Below are 27,933 nucleotides of genomic sequence, written 5' to 3' on the forward strand. Positions count from 1 at the left end.
GTGGCTCATTGTATGTATTGCAATTACTTTTTTTGAGTAGATTATCAGTTAATAAGCACAATCCTACCTTTACATCAAAACATTTTATTTGTATGTTTATAGTGTAAGGCAATACATTTCAGTGTTTGCATTACATAACCAGCTACATTTATAAGTTTGTTTGAGTGAGCACAAATTGTGTGGTAGGACATGGGTATGAGTCCTGAAGAGCATACAAGTCAACACACAGTTCATACAAGCACAGCAAAATCACGTGGTTGCTTCAGCAATTGCTTGTTTTCTCTCACATTTGCATTTTATGACACTATCGGTTAGGTTTACGGTGAGGAGGAAGGTAGGTTTTTAGTTGATTTAAAAATCGATAGAGCATTAGCATTAAAAACCTCATCTTTTTTGGAAAACTCGCTTTTAGCACCTCAACTGCCTCGATATAAGGAGCCACATAATATTTTTGCAAAAGTTTAGTGTTTAGTGAAAACACTAGAGTATTTCATGAAATCTGGCTGAGTATGGCTGTGAAAAGTTTTGTCTTTGCCAGCCCTCGGTCCCAATAAATTTGTAACAAATATATTATTTGGCTTAATTTTGTGAAGCAACCTGATTTTGTGTCAGAGTACCAATATGCTTTGTTTCTAGATAATATCTTTGGAACAGAGATGTAGGAAAATGGGAAAACCAAAGGTCTACGTGATACTCCAGCAAATGTTTGTCCACACAGTTGTGGCATTTTAGATGTGTGCAATGAAAGCATTCTGTACCCCTTGCTCTTATTGAAGAATTAATCTTTGAAATAGAACAAAAATCTATAAAGCTGTGTATTGAGTTGTAATAGAATTTTATCGGTTTTATTATCCTTTATGACACACAGTTCTCATAAAGCTTTCTAAGTGCCACTGCTTTCATGTGTAGTGCATACTGTTAGGGTAGAACTGTTGTTTGGCATCTGTTTTTGTGGTCTTTCCATATGCACCTACAGTAGCTTGAATCTTTGAAATAGACCAAAAAGCTATAAAGTTCATGAAGCTTGTTGAAGTGCTATAACTCACACATGTTGTGCATAGGGTAGAAATGAGGACTGTCTGTGTTGGTTCCATATGCACCTAACTGCAGGGCGTGACAGTCTAAGACAGAATATTCTTTTAGTTCTGTCTTCTTTGCACACTTATTATAGGGTCCTGCACTGTGAAAAAAAAATAAATAAATAAATAAAAAAATATCCTGATTAAATGGAGTGGTGGTGGTGTAGTGGGCTAAAGCACATAACTGGTAACAAAAGGTTGCTGGTTCAATCCCCATGGTTCAAGCCATCACCATTGTGTCCTTGAGCAAGGCACTTAACTCCAGGTTGCTCCAGGGGATTGTCCCTGTAATAAGTGCACTGTAAGTCGCTTTGGATAAAAGCATCTGCCAAATGCATAAATGTAAGATAAAATTACCGTTTATATAGTAAATGATATAAACTTAGTACTTTAACCTTCTGAAACTGTAAAAAATCTGCTTTTCACTTTATAATGTATTGTTACTCACCATATTTATTACAGAAAGGCACATGATGACATGAAGTTCATCAATAGTGGCCTTTCCAAGAGCAATGACGAATAAACATGTAGAGACGGTGCTCAGTGTCACTCACACAAACAATAAACACCATCAGGGTAACACCTGTGAAATTAAAATAATGCAATAAACATTAACTAAACTACATCAAATATAACATAGAAAACCCCAATGTAGATAAGTGATATTAAAAATAAGAATAAACATAACTATTCCCATAAAATATAATGTGTGGGTAATTTTGGGAACGCCTGATTATTATTATTATTTACCATATTATTTTTTTTACCATAATTGTAACAATAATTTGCCATAAATAAAGTACATGTTCTCTCTTGTTAAACATAATATAACTTTATATTATGTAAATTTCATACTTTTAATTTAATATGTTTCATATGGTAAAATCATACTTTTTACATCTAAAAAAGATAATTTTTATATTATAAATGTTTTGTCTTTTTTAATATATTATAATTTCTTTCCTTATATTTTAAAGTAACTACCCATTAACCAATTGACATTTTTTTTACAGTCTTTTACCATTAAAACTACAGATTTTATTTTGTGTGCTTGGACCTACAGTCCTGACCTTGAAGGCTCCAACATCATTACAATGTATGCCTACTTAATGCCTCATATTATTAGTGGCAAAAGCTTCAGCCCATGCAAATGCAAATCCTACACATGTTTGGGGTTAAATTGGTCCACCCTCATGCAACATAAGTACTCTCACAATTGAGCTTACTCTCACAAGTGAGTTTATCCACAAAGCATATTCTCCACAAAGCATCCACTTCTCCCCAGGGCGGAAAACATGGCAAATTCAGGTCCTGCCTTTAGGTCCGATCCTACTTGAGATGTAATTACCTCCACCGCAGTCATCCAGAGGGGTCTCTCCACAGACAGGATGTGGGCACTTCTTATATTTCTTTTCCCCATCCAATCTCTTCAAATCCCAGAGCTAAACTCACCCCACGGCCCAGGAAATAGGACCATCATACGAAACTCTCAATGCTCAACCAGGCTAATTCTCTCAAGAGTGACTGGAGTGGCGTGGAGAATGAAAGGAGATGACTACTTGGTGCGAAAAACGAGATAAGAAGCTGCTGGTTGTGGGCTTCTCATTATCCTGCAACACATCTGTTGGACATGGGATAGAGATGTTGAATTTGTTAAATATTGCCGCTGAAATTAGAATGGGCAAAGGAATAGAAAATCGTCTTGTCGTTGCCAGATGCTAACTTAGTGGCATTTGGTATACAAAATCAAATAGTCTTCACATTTCCAAAGAGGAGACTTTTAAGTTGTCGTTTTTTAAGCTTGAGTTGCAAGTGGCCTGCACTTTCCTAAAGGCTGGCTGCTCAGGGGATGAAAAAGAGGGTTGAATGCCCCCCTTTTTCTGTTGAGTCTGCAAGTCCATATGGTCCCAAACTCATGACTGTCAAATGAGTTTGTGCCTGATTGACAGATTTGCAAAAACTTGTGTGAAATCCAAACCAGCACATTCAGAAATGCTTATATTTAGTTGACAAAAATCTTGTCGCACATTCAGCTGAGGCCATTCAGACATGTTGAAATATGTTACATACATTTTCGCAAAAATGACAACTTTCCCTGTTGGAAAGGTCAACATAGTTGGTCTCCAGCATATGTTGGATTTTGGATGCTGGTCATTTAGCATGAGATTCTGGTTTTCTGGTGTCCCTATCCGGCTTTTTAACTAGCTTAACCGGTAATACTTCTTTGCTCAACCAGCTTCAAAAAGCAGGGCTATTCTGGTCCACCAACTAGACTAGCAATAAAGAGCATAAACCAGCCTGGACCAACATGGAAATTTATGTTGATCCAAGCATCTTTACCTTGCTTATTCCTATACTTTAAAACTCTCCAAAATTGCTTTTCAAACAAAGGGGTGGCTGTAGAATTTTTAGCAGTGCAAGTTGCCACAGGCAAAGTTATAAAAGTTCATCCACACAACTGTACCATTTCAGATTTAAGCCGTATTTCTCCCACATGCTGTTTTGTGATGGAGGAGTCAATGTGTTCAGCCATTTCTGGCTGGACTTGCCACTCATTGGGGCATGAGAGTATGCAAAGAGTGAAAGTTCTCTCTGTGTGTCATAAATCTGCATGGCACCTGCTCCCCCGCACTCCTTCGACGTGTGTTGTGAGGTCAAAGGCACCGCATAAGCCGTACATCATATTTATAGTGCTCATTGTAGCGGCCTGCATGTTTTGGCAGCTGATGGCAGCAGGGAGACAAAATGAACACTTGCAGTGTTTCTGTCGGAGGAAGGACACACTTTTTACAAGGACATGAGAGAGAAAACATAAGAGCTCTGAGAGGTTGAACACTGGAGCATGAGGGAAGGAGATAGAGGTGAAAAGTTAGATAAGGGTGAGAAAGAAACTTTTTGGCCAGTACTATAGAAATCTCTCACATGTGGCCTCCAAGAGTCACAGTGATTGTTTGACTATGTCAAACATGTTGTAAATCCACCCATGTTTCACCATTCCTGCTGCAGATAAATTCACTTGAGAGAAATATATGAATTTATACATGTGGTAGCAGATATTTTGCATGTCGGTGTAATTTATTAAGTAAATATTTAACAATATTTCTGTTTCTCAGTAAATCAGAATGTAGCACAGTGTGAAGTACTCACATTTTGAAAGGATAAATTAAATCAAAATGAAGATTAACTGAGTAGTTTTTTTTTTTTGTTTTTTTTTTTCAATATATGTTTCTACAGTTGAGTTATTTTAACCATATTTACTTGATTCAATATTTTAGACTCAATTTGAGACTCAGGTGCTGAATTAAACTCCATTCCATCTTAGTCACTTGTGTTTTGCAATGATTATTGCAAACAGGGCACATTTTAACTTAAAATGAATGGAGGAAACTGTTGGGCCTCACCCTTTGCAAGGTCCAAACTATAACGATCACACTTCGTGTACAGTAGCGTGCGTTCCAAAAGTTAATTCCACTAATTCCACTGTGGTGTTGCTGTGAGACCTTGTGTTTGTGTCAAGAGCCATGTGGGAACAATCAAACTTGCATGCATCCTCCTAGGCATTGATGAAGGAATATCAAGTTGTCCTTCTTGCAGTATAGTTGTATTCCCCAATTTTATTCTAACTTCTCTGTGGGGTTGCTTTAATAATTTAGCAGGACTGCTGATGAGGGTCTTGTCCAACAGCTTGCAAGGCACTGACTAGTCAAATCCCCCACTGTGAAGGTGGAGAGGGTACATGGAAGCCAAAGACAAAGGCACTACTTGGCTCAGTTTCTCTTAGACAGCTTTTCCATTCATTTAAGCCTCTCCAACCAGTAAACCAATTAAGCCAATTAAGCATGAAAACACAATGCATCTTGTTCTTGCCACTCTGCATAAAACATAGTGGGAGAGTAGGGGAACATGCTTCCTTCTGATGAGGCTTGTGAGAGATTGGGACAAGCTGAAAAGTCCCATAGTCATCTGAAAGTCTATTGTTTCTTTATTAATGTATCTGAATCCTGTTGGCCTGTTCTTCTTGGTGCACTCGTGCAAGGCATTGTGCAAATTAAATGCTGTAGATTGCTGTTGGAGAAGAAGTAGTCTCAATGTCTGTGTATACCAAAACATACACTATATTGCCAAAAGTATTCGCTCACCCATCCAAATAATTGAATTCAGGTGTTCCAATCACTTCCATGGTCACAGGTGTATAAAATGAAGCACCTAGGCATGCAGACTGCTTCTACAAACATTTGTGAAAGAATGGGCCGCTCTCAGGAGCTCAGTGAATTCCAGCATGGTACTGTGATAGGATGCCACCTGTGCAACAAGTCCAGTCGTGAAAATTCCTCGCTAATAAATATTCCACAGTCAACTGTCAGTGGTATTATAACAAAGTGGAAGCGATTGGGAATGACAGCAACACAGCCACAAAGTGGTAGTCCACGTAAAATGACAGAGCGGGGTCAGCGGATGCTGAGGCACATAGTGCGCAGAGGTCGCCAACTTTCTGCAGAGTCAATCGCTACAGACCTCCAAAGTTCATGTGGCCTTCAGATTAGCTCAAAAACAGTGCGTAGAGAGCTTCATGGAATGGGTTTCCATGACCGAGCAGCTGCATCCAAGCCATACATCAAGTGCAATGCAAAGTGTCGGATGCAGTGGTGTAAAGCACGCCGCCACTGGACTCTAGAGCAGTGGAGACGCGTTCTCTGGAGTGACGAATCATGCTTCTCCATCTGGCAATCTGATGGACGAGTCTGGGTTTGGCGGTTGCCAGGAGAACGGTACTTGTCTGACTGCATTGTGCCAACTGTGAAGTTTGGTGGAGGGGGGATTATGGTGTGGGGTTGTTTTTCAGGAGCTGGGCTTGGCCCCTTAGTTCCAGTGAAAGGAACTCTGTATGCTTCAGCATACCAAGAGATTTTGGACAATTCCATGCTCCCAACTTTGTGGGAACAGTTTGGTGATGGCCCCTTCCTGTTCCAACATGACTGCGCACCAGTTCACAAAGCAAGGTCCATAAAGACATGGATGAGCGAGTTTGGTGTGGAAGAACTTGACTGGCCTGCACAGAGTCCTGACCTCAACCCGATAGAGCACCTTTGGGATGAATTAGAGCGAAGACTGCGAGCCAGGCCTTCTCGTCCAACATCAGTGTCTGACCCCACAAATGCGCTTCTGGAAGAATGGTCAAAAATTCCCATAAACACACTCCTAAACCTTGTGGAAAGCCTTCCCAGAAGAGTTGAAGCTGTTATAGCTGCAAAGGGTGGGCCGACGTCATATTAAACCCTATGGATTAAGAATGGGATGTCACTTAAGTTCATATGCGTCTAAAGGCAGATGAGCGAATACTTTTGGCAATATAGTGTATATTATGTTCCATTTTACAGTTTGATCCAGCTTTTCACCAATACATAGGTGACTGGATACATAAATGCATATCATTCATCTATATGCAACTTAACTGCACAAATTGCGTAACTAAAGGTACGTTGTGTATCTTTAATTGCTATTTTATACCACTTCAAGGGGCCGAATCCGTTCTTGCATTTTGTCAGCGCTATTTTTTAATTTTTAGTCTATGTAAACATGTACTAGATGGACATATTTGGCTATAACAGCATGTCTTGCTGTTTACTTGTGCCTTGAGAACAGTGTTTTTAAGATGCTGTGTCAAGTTAAAAATACTTAAACTTTTGAAATGCAACACAGCTGATTAACAAAGTTTTAAACAATGGACCAGTCAGATAAATATGGTGGCGGGATAAGCATATTTATTTATGGAAGCGTAATGAATTTAGATTAGCAAAGGTGTATGGGAGTTAATATGCCTATAAATGCACTTTGTGTTGCACTTGGTCTAGCTATTTTTAACACAAGAACGTGTCCTGTGTGAACACTGCTTAAAACAACCTTACGAACTCCGCTGAGATCTTTCCCAATCAGAAACTAGCTTCCTGAAAAGAAACTGGGTGCTAAATGGGATTCAGTCCACGCAGGCAAGCGGACACGCAACAGCCTGTTTACCTGCTAACAGAGCTTTTGTGCCGCCCGACTGCAGCGTAATACAAAGTTCTCACTTTCTTTTGCATTTCCCTCATTTCGCCGTCTGTCTTGTGGTAGTGTTCTGAATGGAGGGCCTCTCTGAATGGCAAAACAGAATCACATTTGTTCAGCCTCCCCACCCACAATTCACCCCCCATGTCTGCAAGTACAACATACGGTTTGTAATGAATAAAGAGATTGTCCTCTTTATGCTGTTTTCAATGATTCCATTCTTCGATTCTCTGTGGGCTTTCCTATCTGACTTATTTTTTACATTATATTGAACAGAGCTCTGCAAAGAAATGTTCAGTTCTCTTATGCCTCACCTCTCTAAGGCATTGACAGGATATTTCTTTAATTTTTCTCAGCATTGATTATAACCACATTCTTTGTTGCAATTTGTATGGTGCTTAACAAACTTTATTGGTTGATGTTTTTGATGTGAGCCTGTGGTTGAACAGTGTCCTCCTAGTTTGAGCTCAGATGGCCCTCCGCAAGAGACATTCTTTCCCAGTGACAACACTGTGCTGAAGATGTCCTTAGAAATCATGCAAACTTAGCTTGGTTGTTTCTTAGCCAGACTGACAAGCCACGGAATTTTTCTGCTTGGGAGGATACCGAAATATGACGGTAGCACTTACCAGCTCGCAGTGTATCCCAGCTGGTGTGGCCCCATGTCAGAGGTAGAGGCTCAAGAGTTCATAGACATCCTAACAGGATTTACTTTTTATCTGAGGTCTGAACGGATATGAAGCCATTTGTCAGTATCCGTATGGAGAGCTTATTTGTATATAGTTCCTTAGATAGACAGCTGTGTGATCTGCATGTTGCTGCATCAATGTACTTCCTTCCAGAAATGATTTGCTGTCTTTCATCCAAGCTTGGTTAACACTGCTGATGATTTTTAACTTCCTGGCAACTTCTTTGTCTGAAGATGTAAACTATATTTATATCAAATAAGTCAAAATAATCATTTAAAAAAAAAAAAAAAAAAAGATCCATTTCAAAAGAACAATTTAGAGCCCAGTCTCTGTCCAATCTTTTTGAGCAACTTACCTATTTTCAGTACCTGGAGTGAAGGAAAATGTCATAATATTATCAGAATGGTATACTGAATTTTAAATGAATTCTGAAATTTGTTAATAAACAAACATGATTCAACTCAAGGACAGCATCTAAAATCGCTAAAAGTTGACAGGAGTGGATAAAGGTTATACAAAGTTGGAAAATCATGCTTCATGGGTGGCTCTACTATTCTTAAAATACCCAACACTTTACCAAAGTCTTCCTCATACCACACAGAGGCCTGCATTACTATACTCTCAACTAAATATAAAAATGTAACACATATTTAGTTTCAGTGAATGGCTGGTCAAAATCCTGCTTAAAATATCCATCTTTGTTAATCCACATAAACCTTCACCTTAAACTACAATGTAAAAAAAAAAAAATAATAAAAATAAAAAAAAAAATAACAAATCATTTCTGTCTTCATGAAAAGATAGTTTTATGTGGTACCATAAAAATACTTGTGCAGGTTTCTGCAAAAAAAAATTAAAAAAATATAAATATATATATATATATATAGATAGATAGATAGATACCTCTCAAATCTTCTCCAACCACTCATGAATGAAATCTCAAAATGTGCGTCCCCCCTGTTGAGATAAAAATGTGACATTTTCCTCTTTCATGTTTGGAGAGAGATTTTTTCCTCTCTATGGGGAGTATTGTTCTTGGAGAATGCTTTTGTTTTAGCCTTTGCTGTTTTCTTTAGGTGATGCTTCTTGAAAAGGAAGCGTAAAATAGTCTTAGTCAGAAGGAAAGAGAATGCATTTCTCACTCGCTGCATGTGTCAAACCCTTGCCCCCATACTGATACAAACCAGGGTTGATGAGGGGGGTCCATCCATACTGAAAGAGACGCCCCAGCATGGAGTCCAAAAGGGTCCCCATTTTCACTTACCGCACAGAGACATCACAAGAAAAGAAAGAACATCCACCAAACTTGCTTTGAATATCAAACAGAGAATTTACGAGTGAACAGGATAAAGGATATTATGTGTAAGATATTGAAATTGAAAAAAGGGGGGAGTGGCCCTCACTGCCCATATTGTCTGTGGTGTCTCTGTTTGGGTCTGGCTCATTAAAAAAGTTTAATCGTAGTGAGATAAGGAATGGTTGTGCCATGGTGATTGAGGTTTCGTTTGTTGAAGTGAAGAATTTTGGAAAGTTTGGGATTAAAAACTGAATTGTGTTCTTTTCCATCTCTTCAAAAACTTTTTTTTCTCTTTTTTGCAATTGAACTGGAATTATAATACATAATGGATCGTTTTTTTGGATACCTATCGTGGAATTTGGTGGATCATATAATTTGATAAAAGCTAGCTGGTACTTGCCTTACAAAGTGAATTATCCTGAGGGAATCGTTTAGCATAATGTTGGCATAATAGGAGATAATCCTCAACATAATTCCTTGTTAATTTGGTAAAAAAAATTAAATAAAAATAAAATCACATGACCAGTTGCTAATTTGGCTCTCCATGGAGCCCATTGCTCTGCTTGTTTCTGTTTTGGTTATCTTCATCATGATGGGGGTCCAACATGGTAGTACCCCAGCAGTTCCTCACCGTGCAGGTCTCAAGAACCCACCAAACCAGTGGTGTAAGCGCTTACGAGGTAGCTCGCTAGGAGGCCACCACAGCACCACGCCACTGCGCCATTCCAACAGCAAGGTGCATAAATGCTACCAGGACTTCCAGAGTAAGTTCAAAATATCTGAACCCTACAACCCTGCGTCTTACATGAGGATTAAATTAGCACTGAATTATGCCTGGAGTTTTATGTGTTTGTACACTGATTCAAAGTTAATGTGTAAGGGTTGTTTCATGCTGCTCAAAAATGTTGAGCTTTTTGATGGTGGTTTAGCACGCCGTTGTTTTTTTTTTTTTTTGTTTGTTTTTTTTGTTTTTTTTTAGGTTATTGGAAATGTTAAACTAAATGTTACAAAGAAGATTTAAACTAGTTTGGCTGTGTTTATAGTACTGTGTCCTTTTGTTGTAAAGTTCTGCACTCCTAAAGAATTAGTGAAGGATGGATATTTGGCTCAGATGTCTCCTAACCATAAACCTGCCTTTGGAAAGACTAGTATATCAGGCTTTTTGACATCGCTCTGGATGACTGAAGGTCAAGAACTTTTGTGGCAGGATGTGAGACAAAACAAAGTCACAAATTTCAGAGAAACCCTGATGTCCAGAATCCAGATTAAAGATCTATGCTTGCACACTGTGGAGGTTGTTAGTTTGTTTTGGGTACTTTGTTTTTTTAGACAACTATAAATTGTTAATTTGAATGGAGTTCTTTACATAATTTTTATTTTATACTTTGTTATACCAATGTTATGCCAAGTGTCCAGCACACATGGGAACTCCATTACTGTTTAAAAAGTGGCACCTCATGAAGTTGCTTGAAAGAATGTCCAGCCCAAAGTGTGCATGCTAGACAAAGTGTGGTTACTTTGTAGAAGCTAAAGTATAAGATTTGGTTTATTTGACTTTTTTGGGTCACTGCATGATTCCCATACTTACACGTGTGTTATTTAATAGTTTTGATGACTTTATTATTATTATTATTATTATTGGAGAATTGCAATTGAAATTAATTAGGCTGTGTTTCTTTTTGACTGCTACAGTAGGTAGTGCACATGTGACATTAAAGAGCTGTTGAACTCATGGTATTCAGGTTTGAATTCAGTAACAATCCTACATTGAGCCCCCCCCACTGTCCTATTCACTTTCTACTTCTCTCTTTCTACACCTTGAAAAGGGTAATTATTATTTTTGTTTTCTCTTCAGATTTGAGGTATACTTTTGTGAAGTGTCTAACGTTCTCATTTTTGTTACTAAAACTAGGGCGTTACCTCTAAAATACCTGCTAGAAATCTGAATGTGTCGTATTGACCAGCAGAGGGCGATGTTGAGTTGTCTGGTGAACGTTCATTCACCGCCTCAGATGAACATGCTCACAAATAAAACTGAAAATGAATAAAATACAAACTTAATTTAGGCACAATAGATAACGATAGAGCCAAACACACAAACAAACCTATTTGAACTTAACATGGACATATTGCCTTTAAATATGTTAATGCAAATGTCAACATAAACGCGTCGCTGATAAATAATTAAGATAAAATAATTAAGAGCACATTATTCTGTTTCACCCAAGCACAGAATGTCTTTTTAAATGTAAATTCATTAAAGTTTGATCAAACACACACACACTTGCCTTGAGGGAACCGTTTCTCTCACAGCTGCGAATCCCGCGCGGAAGAGGTTAATCCTCCTACGGAACAATCCATCTTTCAATCCCTAGGAGGGGGAGTCTAGGACGTACCAACTGATCTACTATTCATGCCGTTTGAATGAAGTACCGTTGTTTCAAATCCCCTCTCCCCGGAGTGACGGGGGAACCAAAATACATAGATCCAAATAATAAAAAAGTGGAAAAAAGAAAGAAGAAAAAACAATAAGGGGGAATACTGGAACCACATTTGGACTTGCAAAGCAATGGAAAAGTGGAAGTGATCTCCATCCGATGGACTTCAATCAGCAAATTCTTCAGCATCAGCTTCTTCTTATGGAAACTGAAGTTTCTGAGTTCAAAATGACTTATTCACGTTTTTTCTGAACGATGTGACGTTGGTCACTGTTTCTGGCTGGGAACTTTTCGGACGGACTTGTGACATTTAAAACTTTGGAAAAGAGTTTGAGCTCGTTTTTTTCTTTCTACTGGATTTTCTATGGGATCGTTTGGGATGCGATCAGAGGAGAGGCGCTGACCAACGCTGCGCTTGCAGAATTCTTTTTGGGGGTCACTTTTCATTTCATAACCTTGCACGGTTTATTTTAATATTTTATACTTGTTTTATTTATCTATTCGGTGCGTTTACGTTCAGCTTTTCATTCATTGGAACTCATGGGGTGCATGTTTAAACGCAAATAAACTGGATTATTCTCCAATTAACGGGAGCTTTAAAAAGAGATCAGCGGAACACTCATAACTTGTCAGAAAACGATCAAATTCAATTTGGAGATTATGAAGGATCAAAAACGCACACTAATCTGATTTTGTAATTTTTGCGGATTAAACGAGCAGCTCAGAAAAACGTGAATTGTTGAACGATGACGGGGAGAGTTGTTGGATTTACGCTTTTTATCACTGTAATACACATTTGCACAGGTACGTAACTATATAATTGAATGCAAACACAGTTGTAAAACTACTTTCAGTTTCTTAAAAAACTTGCGATATGGCTCCTTTGAAATGAACTAAAGGCTTAAACTCTTATTCTGTCAATAATGTGTGTAAAGCTAATAATATATAAATAAATAATAAGGTATTTTCCGTACCTGCTTGTGGGTTTCTATGATTTCATTACTTACTTTTTTCAAAATCTTTCTCGCCCACATATCGAAGTTATCACAGTTATTTTTGTAACCTACAATTTCATCTCTCTCTCTCTCTCTCTCTCTCTCTCTCTCTCTCTCTCTCTCTCTCTCTCTCTCTCTCTCTCTCTCTGACACACTACATCCGCTACTGTAATTGCAACGAACATTAAAACCATTATCTTTTCACGCTTGCTTAAGATTAAAGGTTTACTTTAAGATCATTTTTGAGCATGTCTGCATCATAGTACATTGACATGCTTGCCGCTTCTCTTTTTCAGTCAGATTGCTGTAGCTGTTTTAACATTTAGTGTTTTTGTGCAAGAGAGATTAAAAATTGGAAATGGCCTTTTCTTTCCTCATTTTAGAGAGAGAAGGGTGTTGCAAACCACGTTTTTGAAAGAGTTAGGGATTTGATGGAGCTAAACCTAAACCTGTTTGTCTTGTTCTTGAAAATTAGAAAATAATTTGTTACTCAAACCAAGCATTTAGGCAAAGTTCACTGTGACACTTGAAGTTTATATTATTGTCACTCACTATCGTTATTATTGCACTCATTAATCTCATTGTCATCAAGTCACTATTATTAATGATTAGTTGATAGGTCATTATTTTTCTACATGTGTATGCACCAAAATTGGTTTCCGATAGCTTTGATTGAACCGTCCCATTTTGAGATCACTGTCCCCTCATTAGTGTACAGCCTCTGGCAGCCCTGGGTGGAACTCTTCTGAACAGAGATTTTGACAGAAAGCCTAAGCCGAGTGTAATAGACCTGCAAAATCCTGGTAGACGTTGCCCCTCTTTCTTCACAAATATCTGACTAAAGCTCAGCTAAAACAAACTATCGCCCTTTTTATCTGTAATCCTGGTGACATTATCACAATTTTAACTGCATTTCTGTTTCGGTTTTCAAACATGTTACCATGCACATGGTTGACATATGGTGCTTAGTGCAGGTACTTGCTACATTTTAAGGCAACTACCTTGTCATCCAGGTCTCTTTGAATGGGTCTGTTTATCATGCTCCTTTAACACATTGATTTAAAGAGACAGACTGGTTTCAAGGGGCTGTTATGACTTAAACCGTTGATTGCTTTTTTTATTGCCATAGTTTGCTTTGTAATTACCGCTGAGCTTGAAGTAATTGTGTTCAAGTTAAAATGTGGAAGAATATTACAGCCTACACTTGTGCATAGTGGGAGTGTGGAGCTTTCTTTTTGCCGTCATGTTTTGCACTCAGTGTGTGTCATTAATACAGAGCTTGAAAAAAAAAAAAGAGAGGAAGAGAGAGAATGAGATTGGATTTACAACTATGATGGAATAAATAAAACATTAGGCAACAAATTACAGACTTTTCAAGCCGACTCGTGATTACAGATGAAGTGATTGCTTGATTAATGTAGTCATTTATAAACATCTTAAATCATGTCTGTCAAGCAAACTGACAAGGAGAAGAGGACTGAAGTATGAAGTTGTATTTTACTAAGGAAATTAATTTAGGAAAAAGCATGGATTCCTCTCCTGTGTGCGCTGGCTGTATTGAATTCCGATGCAGTTGCTCTGAGAATTAGCTGCGCGGTGCACCACTGCTGAGAGGCATCTTCGGATTGAGGAAACAATGTAACGTCTTAACAAGCACCCACAGGGAGAGGGGTCATGGGGTCACACTTTGAACTTCATTACAGGGCTCATCTTCTTTGGGAGTTGGGGAATATGTTTGGAATTGGATACTAGCTTACTATTTATTGAATACTGCACAGTTTTCAATGTATTCTGCCTAATATGTTCTGGTAGTAACAGGTAGAGCAATGCGCTAGCAACGCCAAGGTTATGGGTTTGATTCCCATAACACATATTTACAGATAAAATGTATACCTTGAATGCATTGTAAGTCACGTTGGATAGCATGTGAGTGGGAATAAAATGCTTATCAGGGCTGTATATATTTAGTTTTGTGTAAAATTTCTTAAAGGGATAGTTCACCCAAAATTGAAAATTCTCTCATCTTTTACTCACCCATGCCATCCCAGATGTGACTTTTTTTTCTGGTGAACACAAAGATTTTTAGAAAAAAATCTCAGCTCTGTAGGTCCATACAATGCACGTGAATAGTGGCCAGAACTTTGAAGTTCCAAAAAACACAAATAGGCAGCATAAAATAATCCATATTACTCCAGTGGGGAAATCCATATCTTCAGAAGCGATATGATTAGTGTGGGTGAGAAACAGATCAATATTTAAGTCCTTTTTTACTATAAATGTCCACTTTCACATTCTTCTTCTTTTATTTTTGGCGACTCACATTCTTTGTGCAAATAGCCACCTACTGGGCAGGGAGGAGAACTTATAGTAAAAAAGGACTTAAATATTGATCTGTTTCTAACCCATACATCTGGGGTGGCATGAGGGTGAGTAAATGATGAGAATATTTTAATTTTTGGGTGAGCAATCCCTTTAACTTTTGGAAATCCATCAATAAGCAATAAAAAGAAAAAAAAAGATAAATTATGTCTATTATTTCTTCTGGTTCATTATACTGCACTGATTTGATTAAAGAAAAGTACTGAATAGTTGTATGCTCTTCTGAACATAGCCAGAGAAAGGCTTCCACTTCCTGGGCTGCTCTCTTATTATGCTAGGCATAGTACAAGTATGTACTATCTTTAGACTTAACTGTGTCAAGGACGGCCTTTGTTTTGGCATAGTCAGCAACATACCGACAATGTTGCTCATAATTTGAGTCTTGACCACCAGAAGATGCTTTACAGCAGTGTTTCTCAACTGGGTTTGCTTTAGAACCAACTAAAGTGGCAGCCCATTACAGTACAAAAATTGTTTATCATATAAAAGTAAACAAAAATATCCTTAAAATCAAACATTGAAATGTTTTAAAATTGCCTTGAACTTCGTAGGCCCAATATGCAAAATTATTAACATTACATTAATAGAAAAGTTGACAAATCTGCACAAATCATGTTTATTCACATTAAATGTGAACTCGTATGTAATGTAGTCTGGGTTTTATTTTCTTTTCTATTACATTGCATAGTTTTGTTCAAAATTTTGTTCATGGTTTTCAAGGATTAGGACATGTCATGCTACCTGTCCATTTTGACCTAATCTAAATATCTTAATTTGGCTAGTTTTTGAGTGACAGACATATTTTCTGTATGATGTAGAGTTTGATTGGATGTGCAACCCTTTAACATCAACAACACAATGGCTGTGTCTCGTTTCTAAGACTGCATGCTAGGTAGGATGCTTCCTTTGAAGGCTGCAGTATACCGAGCTTCCTTCTTTAAACAAATCTCGTTTAAACGAGACGGCCTTCTAGGACAAACGGAAACGTAATGTGGTTGCTATGACAGCACGCCACTCTTTAACAAGCCCGAGCGCTTTGAGTGAGATGGTAACAAAGTTCCTCTGGAAAGGAATGTATGAGGTAAATTTTAGCAGAGTTATAATGATGTAAAGAGAAAAGAAAATAGATTTTACAGGTGTACTTTTAGTCTAACACTTTATTTTAATTATATATTAATATAATTATACATATTATATACTCTGCACCCATCTACTGAGGTACTTCAACTTGAGAATTAACATTACTTGCGTTTGAACATCATATTTACAGGCAAATTGGCTTTATTTTATTTTAGACATTTCCATTGAAGCAAAGAATTGTGGGTTGTGAGTGCCCACGAAGGATACACCTCTTGCATCCTCTGAATTCCCGTGAAAGAAAGTCGTATTCAAAGTGTCCTACTCGCTTTTCTGAAATGAGACAGCCTCGATGACGTATGCGGCCGACAAATGCTACCTCCGGAGAACGCAGCCTTCCAAACGAGACACAGCCAATATATGGGAAGCGTTCTCTCCTCCCTTTTAAAAGTTAAAGCTAAAGTGTGTAACTTTTTTAGAGTTAAAATACTTTCTCTTATGCAAGCTGAAAATGCAAAGACAACTATAAGTAAGCCACTCATAGTTAAATTTTCTCAAAAACTGTTAGCACTTTGTCTCTGTGGCATTATAAATATTGCTATTTTTGTTTGAGCTGCCCATCTAGCCCAACACAACAACACCAGTGTCTCAACCAATGGCGTGAGTTTGGGGCTGGACTATCTGTTTTTTCAATCAACAGCAGATTCAATCAACCTGCTTTCTTTGAACCTATCAGAACACACCTGAAACCCATTTTTGGGTTGAGCGCCACCAGTTGACAACCACTGCCTTGAAGTCAACTGGGAAATTTCAAGTGCTTTTGACCATTGACAGAAACAAGGACAATGCCATCTGTAAATTCAAGGAACCGGATGTTTTGGACCAACATTGTTGACATACAAGGAGTTTGTCTTTATTCCAGACATTTGCACAGTGTTTTCTGTTTTTGTGACAATGAATGATGCTGTTGTTCTAATCACTGTCTGTCATACAGTAAGGCCTGTGAGAACTTGCTGATTAGCTCATGGCTGTTGTGAGGTTGGGAAATGGTAGTTAAGGCAGAGCACATCCGTCATGTGGCCCTGATTCATGTCTCACCACAGGAACCTGTTTAATTACTGTATGTCAAACTGTCCCTATTAGAGGCCCAAATGTCATCTGTCAAGAATTCAACAGCTCTTCCATGACCTCTGAAAATCCCCACCGCTAAACCCAACAACACAATCCTTAACTGATTAAACAGCAGCAATTCAGCTCATACAGGTTACTATATAAGTTTAAAGGCCTGAATGTACAGTACAGTGCAAATTACAAATTTGTAAGAATGATAGTCTTCTTATTCTTACAGAATTTCACTGATGGTGACATGAGAAATCTAATACACTGTCTGTTTAAGAAAAATCTGTAGTAAAGGATGGACATATATAGAATATTCCACCACTGGCAGGTGTGGCAAAAAGTTAATTTTAGACCTTGTGCAATAGATACGATGACTTATACACATATTGAAGTGCATGCATACATTCATAGAGGCATTTTCGGTCATTGTAAATTACCTTTGAGACATTCTTGAAACATACCAATCAACCTTTTTTTTTTTTTTTTGGATTTTCCCCCTTTTTCATCCAATTTGGAATGCTCAATTCCCAGTGCGCTTATTAAGTCCTCATGGTCACGTAGTGATTCACCTCAATCCGGGTGGCAGAGGATGAATCCCAGCTGCCTCCGCGTCTGAGACCATCAACATGCACATCTTATCACGTGGCTTGTTGAGCGCATTGCCACGGAGACATTGCACGTGTGGAGGCTTCACGCCATCCACTGCGGCATCCGCGCTCAACTCACCACGCGCCCCACCGAGAACGAACCACATTATAGCGACCACGAGGAGGTCCCATGTGACTCTACCCTCCCTAGCAACCGGGCCAATTTGGTTGCTTAGGAAACCTGGCTGGAGTCACTCAGCACACCCTGGGATTCGAACTAGCAAACTCCAGGGGTGGTAGCCAACGTCTCTTACCACTGAGCTACCCAGGCCCTCCATACCAATCATCTTTGCTTTTCATTGTTGCTTGTATTTTTTACCAAGTCGAGCCAGGTAGCAGTGACTGATGAGGTTGACTAAACTCGTTTACATGATAGAGAATGAGTGGGCACATCTCAGAGCAAGTATAGCATTAGGGAGTTTCTTTCCCTGCGAGCTGCAGGATATTTGTGCTTTTGCATCTCCACAAGGTGCTGCACCTTCTCTGATCCGCTGTTAAAGATGTCTCAGGTGGGTGGGTACATATGCACATGAGGAATAAAGAGAGAGTAAGAAACATGAAGAAAGCATGAAGGCATGTCTCCTGAAACCCTATCCATCACATTAACCCCTGTGGTGCAGGTCCGTGGAAGTTTGGATGGATGGTCTCTTAAGTGCAGATAATAAATTGTCAGTGTCTGACTGGGCACAGCAGGCACCAGAGGCCAATTAATAGCCTCTGTTCTCACAGGTGAGTGATGTATCATTATCCAGCGCTCCTTCTCTACTTCTTATATACGTTCGGAACCTGAATAATGGCCTTGACGACTCACATGTGGCATAATTAAATTATGTCAAGATGATGAAACTTGCACGGTAGCAATAGCAATAATAAAGGTAATAATAATAACATCATCAGCTAGGGCATTATTAAAGGGCTAGTTCACCCAAATATTAAAATTCTGTCGTCATTTACTCACCCTAATTGTGATTCTAAAGCCATATGACTTGGGCCATGTCAACATTATTACCTGAAAATGCATTGATGTTACTACTATTTGCCTGTCATCCACAGTGGAATGGCATTTTGGGGGGTGAGTAAATGATGTCAACATCAACCTTTAATACCAATATAGCAGGGCTCCAGACTGCGACTAAATGGTCCTAACAGTGCGATTAAAGGTTGCAAGGGGTTGCACTGGTATGACTACAAATTTGCCCAACTCTCTGATTGTGCGCTGTCATTTTTTGTTGCGTATGAGAAATATCAAAGGGCAAACATTCAAAATGCGAAAGGAAACAGCTCTACCTGGACCAGTCAGAGCGGCACAAGGCTCAATGGACAGATCAGCGCAGAGACGTGCATTTATATGCAGCCCAGATCATCATAAACAGCACTGCTTGAAGCGCGGGCTGGGTCAGCGAAACGGCATTCATTATTTGTTTAAAACCTCTATGAAAACCCATAATGGGTTGATGATTAAACTCTTATTAAATGGTCCCAACATTCTAAACAGCATTGAAAAGGAATAAAGGAGAAATCTGTACCATCAACAGACAGAAATTTTAGCTAAGGCTTTTAATCCACACATCACAGATATAAAAAAAATATTTACCATGAACTTAAATCAATATAATCGGGATAATTAGGAAATACAATTTAATTTTGGGATGTGTTTTTCTTATGAAAAATTGCATAATTTGTTTTATGGTTACTGACCATTTTGTCATGGTTTTACTTTTACCTTTGGTTGCTATGATCTTATTGCAAATACCACATCCTGGTGAAAAGAAACCATGAAAGAAAACGAATTCCCACTGTCACACCGTGTCCTAACCAGACACGACGCGGCGCTGCGACATGCGATCCTTCTCAAAACAGTATTTTGAAGCCGGGGCGACACTAGCCGGATCAAAACAACTTTATTTTCGTCGAGGATGTCACAGACCTACGGAATGTTGTGTTTGAGGTCTCATTCGCTTCAACCGGAGCTCTATAGACACACACACCGGTGGCTCATTTTAACTTTTTCTCCACTTCCCAATCACGTGGAGATCAATGACGTAACTGCGTGAATATTTTCTCATTTCTTCATTGAGAAAATATGGTATGTTCAATAAACAGACTGTTTTAACTGACTGTTGTAACATCTGCTTTTATTGTCATTTATAATCATTTTAGCGTATGAATATCGCAGTATCGCGTTGCATCTCCCCGCTCCGCATGACCAACTCAGGTGCTGGTGCGACCATCTGTAGAACTTGGTGGCACTGGTGCTACCGCTCTCAAATGTTAGTCTGGAGCCTTGTATAGCCAATTTTGTCTTGTTCAGTGCCAAGCGGACACAACCGCTGGTAGTGTTGCAGACGTTTCCCACCAGGAAGTAGACTCTGAGAACAGGCCAGGGGATTAGTAACCCTGATCCTTACACACCTGTGAAAAATGACAGCGCCCACTGAGCTGTGTGTGCAGCGTTCGCCTAAATCCCAATTAAAGTCTGCCTAAGCCTAATTAAGTGGAATTAAACGGCATGGTGCTTCGGATTAGGGGGCAATTGCTGGGTTTACAAATCTATACAGACTCCGTACAGAGTGGGATGGAGAAATGTCTAACTTTACAGTAGGGCTGGACAGTATGACACTATATAGCCTACATCAAATGTATCAACAAGTATAGATTGTTATATTGTTTATACCAGAGTAAATGGTATAAACCGCAATTTAAAATAAATACGACACTGAACAGAAAACTATAGCGTAATTTTTTATAAACAGTTTCATTGTTTATACTGGTAACAATTTCATTTTGATGTGCCGTGCCACCCATGTCAGAAGTAGACATGATATCTTTGGGTTGTTTTGGTTTGCGAACCATGTTCCAAAAAAGGAAATAGTCAAATGAGATATTAAGCACTTTACAAACTGTTCCCAGCCTGGATTTTCTCAGAACAGAGAACCATGCTGGTGGAATACCTGTAGTGATGTGGCGACTTACAATTGGTCACTTTCTCAGTTAGTCCATTCTAATCCTGATTTCACAGCACCACAATGAAAAAACCCCCGCAAATGTGTCAATAAGCCCGATCAGGACAGCACAGTTTCGCAACAAGAAACGTTCGGACCAATGGTTGAAAAGCGCCAATTAAGTAACTTTCATTTAAAACACTAGTTTATCTATAAAGCATTTTGGGTTTAATCTCCTGCTAAATTAACTATCTTGAGAAAAATACATAATGGTTTATTAAAAATTACTCAACATTTTGGTCAAATCACCTTACCTGTACTGTACCACTCCACTGAGGGTATACTTGCTCTTACTTTATATCCCTGCTTTGCCTTTTGTGGCCAGTTTCGGTCATAAATCGCACAGACAGATCTGTTTCTCATTCTCACAATCTCACCAACCTTTAATGAGCATGCAAGAGCTCTTTAATTGGATTAATTATCAGATCAGTTTGTGCAATTGATTAATCCTGGGCAGCATTCTTACTAATTGCAGCTTCAGTGGTCACAATATGATTCCCTAAGGAACATGACAGTTCAGACTTGATTTTAAGCCCTTGGGACATCCTTTCTGCTACCGCTAGCCCCTTTGTTTAGCTTATATCTCCCAGCACTCTTGTGGTATTTTAAACCCTAAAGGAATGCGAGAGTACCCCTTGGCTGTCACAGTGCCAAGTGATGAGGGGTAAAAAGCGATGTGGTGTGCGCTGACTTAATTTAATCAATCAGACTGTCTGGGTATGAGCTGTGAGGTCACAGATTGTCTGAAAATTGGATAGCAAATGGCATGGTGTGATGTTATTCTGATCTAGTATTGTCTCATCGTGCAACAGCACTCGCTCGTTGTGCAATGCCACTCGCTTGGTATTTAGACACTGTGATTATGAGAGCCAATAATAAATAATTTTTCAGTTAAGTTTCTGATCATGATATAAATTACTTTGTAGCAAGGTTATGGTTGTAGCACCCACCCCTACCCAATTTTTCAATCATTTTGAGGCCGTCTTGCCATTTTTTGATAGTTTGCACCCTACTCTCTGCGCTGCAAAAAATGATTTTCAAGACAAGGCTTGTTTTCCAGTAAAAATGTCTAAACATTCTTAGAACGTGATTTATTTACTTGACAAGCAAACTGGCATAAGATTTTAAGTCTTGTTTTGAGAGAACTCTAATCAAATTAAGTGAGATTTACACTTAAAACAAGAAAAACTGTTTGCCAATGGGGTAAGAAAAATAAACTTATTTCAAAGGGAAAGTAATTTTCTTTTTTTTTTTTTTTTTTTTGCTAACCACATTTATTTATTTTATTTTTTTTTCTTGTTTTAAGTCTAAAATTCACTAAACAAGACTTAATATCTTATCCCATTTTGCTTGACAAGTAAATAAATCACATTTTAAGAATGTTTAGATAATTTTACAGGAAAACAAGACAAAAATACTTGTCTTGAAAATCTTTTTTTTTTTTTTTTTTTTTTTGCAGTGTGCTGTCACTGTTCTGAATGGTGTGCCCCTCTTTCTATCTCTCTTCCCCCACCATTCCCCCTACCGCTTTATTTTTCCTGTTTTAAAGACTTGCCTTTTTGATGCTGGTCAGTGCATTGCCTTCGACATATAAAGCAAGCTGACACACAGAAAAGCCAAGTGGGGGCTGACATGGGGTCCATGCATTGTGTTGTCTCAACGGGGTAATTGTTAAGCCCAGAGAAAGGGGAGGGGCTTTCCATGAAGGACTCAGGGATCCACAATGGCTTCCCTGGAGTGTTAAAAAGCAGACAGAGCTCTGTTGAAAAATATAAACAGCAAAATACCCAAGAACTACCGCTTTTTCTCTGGGTTACATCCCATATCTTGTCAAACATGAAGGCAGATACAGATTTTAGACATGTATTTTTTGAAAACAAAGTAAATCTGAAATCACAAATTACTCTGAAAGATTGTGATAGATACATTTTTCTTGCAAAGAAGAGACATTCAAATTTTTTGCATTCATCTCCAAAGTTTTGTTGTGCTGAGCAGTATTTGTATTGCAAACTTAGATGTTTGAGTTATCTATTCCAAGTCAGACTTTGCTGGGTTGAATGCAGTTAGAATGCAGTTCTAGAGGGTCTGCTTGCAGCAGTGTAACTAACTATAAGTATTGATGATAGTAGTGTGATAGCAGCTCAGCTATTTTCACAATTGTGTAGCTTTTCCAGTAAACGTGGTACATTTTAAAATGAGTAGCAGTGTAGCATCAGAAAAATTGTACATTTGTCCCATTCCGAACGCAGCAATGGATTCGAGGGAGAAATCAAACACACAAACCTAAACCGTCCTCTCATATGTAGTGCTGGAAAATCTTTGGACAGTTCATGTAGACTAAATGAACAAGTTAAAATAAATGATTCCCTGCTATTTTAGCTTCGTGAACTCCAATTCATATTAGCGTTTCATTTAAATGAACTAATTCACATAAATGATTCACTGATTCAGTTTAGCTCCTGTGCAGACTTAGGCCACAACTACACTAATACATATTCATTTGGAAACGCATTCATTTCGCTAACACCTCTCATCCATACCAGAACAGCGTGTTCCTCCACCAAAAATGGAACATTTCGAAAACAATCCCCATTACCGCATACTTCGGGAAACGATGAGTTTTCAAACAAAACAGATTTGTGTGGATGTGGCCTCAACGTAGCTTCCCCAATTCTAGCTTGCATTTTACAGACTTAAACTTAGTCTATCCAAACTCCTTTGGGGTAGATGTAAGTCTGAAAGATGGCATTGAAACCCCCTCCAGGGCTCGCCATTCACTCTTTCATCAGCTTCCTGGTGACCATTCTATGTGGTGCCCACTGGAAAGCTTGGATACACTTTTGAAATGCTAAAACTCTCTTTCGAAGGTGTCTGTCTGGTAGGGAGAGCACAATCAAAAGACCGTAGAGAAGGGAATTAAATTAGCAGGGAAAAGAGGGTCCGCCAATTAGTAGATTTAAAAACATGGACCCTCCCTCCCCCTCGCGGTTTGTTCACCTTCACCCACACACAGACTACCTTTGATCCCTCTCAGCCATGTTGCATTGTGGGTAAGTGATTTTCCTCAATTATGGGGGGCCTCCACAGCCCTTCCCCCTCCCATTTGCAACTCTGCCCAGTCTAATTGGCCTTCCTCTGGAAACTGAGTCTACTGAATACATAATCCCACTCATTTGCAAGTGGACCTGATCAGCTGGATACAGGTTGGCATGCATTGATGTAACTAATGCAGGTGATGTTAAGGGAGTAGCTCTCAACTGATGGGCTGTGACCCAACATTTAGTTGCAGGTCTGTTCTGATTGGGTCGTGGTGCTAAATACAAATAATAAAATGCAACTAACCATATAATTGTGTGTAGATAGAATAGAAAAATAAATAGGCTGATTAATTTTTTAGTAAGAGTTGAGAGGATGTATATCATATCTTTTGTTGTTGACATTTAAAGGCTTTGTCCAATCAAACTCTACAGGATTTTGGTACAAATATGTCACTTGGGTAATTGCTTATACTATTACAATATTTGGCCCAGTGTTTGTTCCATGTGTTCGGCTGGTAAATCACATTTCTGATGTTGTTTATGCATATTTACAAATTGTCAGTTTTCCAATTGAGCCTATGCCTTTAAAAATTTCAGGTTTGATTTTTAGTTGTGATTGACTGATTAAGCATCAGCAGATAAGTGCACAATTGTCCGATTAATGCTACCTTCATGTGCTATCAGAATTAGGGATGCACCAATCCGATACCTGGATCAGTATCTGCTCCGATACTGAAGCTTTTAGACGGATCGGGTATCTGTCCGATGAGCCTGATCCAAATACGATTTTGTGTGTTAGTCATGTTCGTTAATGTCAAGCTCCAAAAATGACATAAAAGGACCATAAAAACACAATTAAAGTAGTTCATATTACTCGTGCATTTTATTCAAAGCCACTTGAAGATGTGCAATAGCTCTGTGAATCACAAAAGGCTGTGTTTAATAAGTAAAAATATAAACTGTACGCGCAGCTCCAGCGCGTCAGTGAATGGCGCTGCTCTGTTTACACACACTCGCAGCTATTTTTAGCCTTCATGTGGTGCGCAATATTTGAGCGCTACTCACGAACAACATCTCAGATGTAGATACTCAAAAGTTCGGTTCACTTATAATATGCATTTAGAATGGCACTGGAATTTGAATAAGAAGCGAATTAAACTACTGTGAACTTGCCTACAAACAGACACACTTACAGGACTTCCTGGAGAGTTCAGAATGTCAAAATAAAAGTGTGAGGGTTTAAAAGTTAAAGGTGCACGATTGAGATATATTAACATATATAATCATATAAAATAATATATTATTATTATTGTTATTATTATTTGTTAACAAATTATAATAATATTTAAGTTGAATGGGTTCCAAAAAATAACTGTGAATGAAAAGTGGACTGATGTCTTACAACTAAATTGAACAAAAAAGAGATCTGAATCCTTTAAAGTCCAGATACAAGTTGAGAGAATTTTGCAAAAAAAAAAATAAAAAAAATAAAAAAAAAACGGCTTCTTTTCTACTGATGACTTATACTGGAATTACTGTTAATTTTGCTGCTACATTATCCAGTATACTAGTTAAGAATAAAGTTTTTCTTAATAAGCTATACATTTATATTGAAATAATGTGTAGTTAGATGTTTGTGTTTCTTTACATATTAAAGAGCACACCCAATTAGTTCCACACAATAGTGTAAAGATATTCTAAACTGATTATGCAAAAAACAACTCTGGTATCGGATCGGGATCGGTATCAGCCAATACTGAGATTTCCGATATCGAGAGAAAAAGTGGTATCGGTGCATCTCTAATCGGAATAATCCTACTTCCCACTTCTGAAGTGGTAATCACGAGTATGTCACATTCAAGTGCTTTGTTGTCGGAAAGAACAGGGCTAATCCCACAGCAGACAGGGCATAAAGTGGAGTAGTGAGCTACCGAGATAGACAAGCTCCAAGAGGCATAATTATCCAAGGTCTGGCCTTGAAATTGTAGCTAAGGAGCTGCTTTATGATGTGCTATCATCTCTAATTTATAGCCATGGAAAAGAAGCAAAGAAATTTGACACATTTGCACAAGATAAGAAATGCTGTCCTGCTAAATAAAATGTAGTCCCCTCCAGGGGCGGACTGGCCATCGGGAGAACCGGGACTTTTCCTTATGGGCCGGCCATGATAAACTGAAAAGGGCTGCCGCGTTATACAGAACGGGCCACAAAATGGCGCTGCGATATGCAGGAAAGGACAGCGACACCCCTCCACCCCTCACAACGGGCCAGTTTCTAAATAAAATCCCGAGCCGATTTCTCTTCCCAGTCCGCCCCGATGTGATCACATGTTAATCACATGTGTGGACACATGGGAGCATGATTAACTGATGTATGTTTGTTTAATCTTGTGATCACTTGATAATAGCATTCAAGGCTATAAAAATTATAAAAAAGCATTGCACAAAATATGTTTATGGGAGTAATTTAATTCAACTAATTTATCAAATTAGTCCCCTCCCCATAAACCCACAACAATTACAATGGGAATCTGGCTTATAGCAGTTGAAGGTTATTAGGAACCAGAAAAAACAAATTCTGTGTTCCTGTCACATTCACCATGTTCTCAGATATCTCAGCAACAATAAAAGCCTTAATAGAATAATGCTAGTACAGTCTGGATGCTAGCCAAGCCGATCCTGTCATAATCTGTGAACTGCTCCAACACATATTGTGTTGTCGCTAACTGAAACAAAGGATTTTGGCTTAGCATTAGAGCCCTCGCCTGAAAAGCTGTTCCGCACTCTCAGATTTCGGTTTGGCGCTGTGCATTGCTGATGTAAGACAAGCTGTCTGGCGCAGGTCCCTTGTGTGGGCACTTCTACTGCTATGCTAAGGATTATATTAGCCCTGCGTTCCTCTGGCTGTATATCACGTTGAAAGCTTGCGGTATCACAGCTAATTTTAAGACTTGATTTTTTCCCCCTACATTCAGTCTTTAATGATAATAATTATTGTCTCAATAATCACTTTCTCATGCTAGTCGTCCTTGGTGGAAATACCCAAATGTTAACTTAGCATAGTTGCCATGTTCCTCGACCACAAAAAAATGAGTCAACATAGACAGTTTTTAAGCTTTGTGGCACCCTTTAATTTATTTATACAAAAATAAAAGATCAATTAGACTTACATCCTACTGCATTTAGCAAAGTTTTATCCAGTTTTTATTTAGATTATCTTAACATGAAACGTTTACTTGGCGTGAGCAAGTATAACCTATTGCCCTGCAAAGGCAAAATGCAGTAACTGTATATTTAGTCAAAAATGAGTTAAAAACGAAGACTATGATCTGTCCTGTGACAGATGACTTTGGCTCAACAATGTTATGATTCAGAGAAAATGGAGTGAGACTTTTATAATCCATATTTTGGTTGAACAATCGAGAAACTTTGAAGACACTTTGCTCTGTTTCAGTGTGCAACTGTTTTTTAGCTTTGTAAGGGAATAATGATGTGTGGGGGTTTATGCAGTTCTAGTTGCAATAGCCCGTAGCATTTCATGGTCTGAATCTAGAGTCATAGCAATGATTGACAGAGTTTAGTCTGCCATGCACAGATCTTTGTATCTGACATAAAAGCGAGGGATTTTAATTGAGACGAGAAATGTCAGCGTTCCTGAAGCGGCATCCTCAGGGGACGAATGACATTCATGCAAAGGCTCTGAAAGCTTCCAAGTAATTACAGACAGACAGGAAGTTGCGTGTAGTAAATGTGTGCCTGCTTCTTTTATGTGTTCTCAAGTCATGAGAAAAGCAACTGGAGTGGGAACAGATGGTGTCATGCCATCTCAGGCATGGCTGCTTGTTTCTGATGCTTACCAGAGTTGAGTGTCAGTCTTCAAAGCGCTGGATGTCTGTGAATTCAAACACTTGCAGAGGATTCCTACATTCACAGTTTCGATCCCACCAGATAATCCACTAAGATTTATGGTTATGAAATGATTGTACACAACATGAAGTCATAAAACCATGAAGAGACTGTGATTCAGTATCTCTGAACCACAGTGTTGTAGTCATCCGATTAGTTGGAATTCCCCATCCTATCAGCTGTTAAACACCAGGGTGAGCAATCGCTTGAACAAAGTCTATTT

At 38.6% G+C, this 27,933-nt stretch overlaps 1 protein-coding gene and 1 long non-coding RNA gene across 3 annotated transcripts in view; one reads left to right on the plus strand and one right to left on the minus strand.

Moving 5' to 3' along the window:
* On the minus strand, window positions 1-27,836 carry LOC127422485 (uncharacterized). The gene is made up of 3 exons (XR_007894178.1): window positions 27,662-27,836; window positions 8,717-8,770; window positions 1-1,662 (listed from the first exon to the last, which is right to left on the minus strand). It is a non-coding gene; the product is annotated as an uncharacterized LOC127422485 (long non-coding RNA).
* Window positions 1-27,933, plus strand: part of LOC127422473 (roundabout homolog 1-like) — a 375,425-nt gene that overhangs the window by 129,112 nt on the left and 218,380 nt on the right. Inside the window, exon 1 of one of the 2 annotated variants that reach the window (XM_051666006.1) lies at window positions 11,535-12,352. The exons of the other annotated variant lie outside the window; for it this stretch is intronic. Coding sequence (XP_051521966.1) covers window positions 12,295-12,352 — 58 coding nt within the window. The 5' untranslated portion in view covers window positions 11,535-12,294. Of the gene's footprint in view, window positions 1-11,534; window positions 12,353-27,933 lie in introns of those variants that run through there. 2 annotated transcript variants of the gene reach the window in all.

The sequence above is a fragment of the Myxocyprinus asiaticus genome, chromosome 31 (assembly GCF_019703515.2).
Source record: "Myxocyprinus asiaticus isolate MX2 ecotype Aquarium Trade chromosome 31, UBuf_Myxa_2, whole genome shotgun sequence".
In the NCBI taxonomy this organism is placed as follows: domain Eukaryota; kingdom Metazoa; phylum Chordata; class Actinopteri; order Cypriniformes; family Catostomidae; genus Myxocyprinus; species Myxocyprinus asiaticus.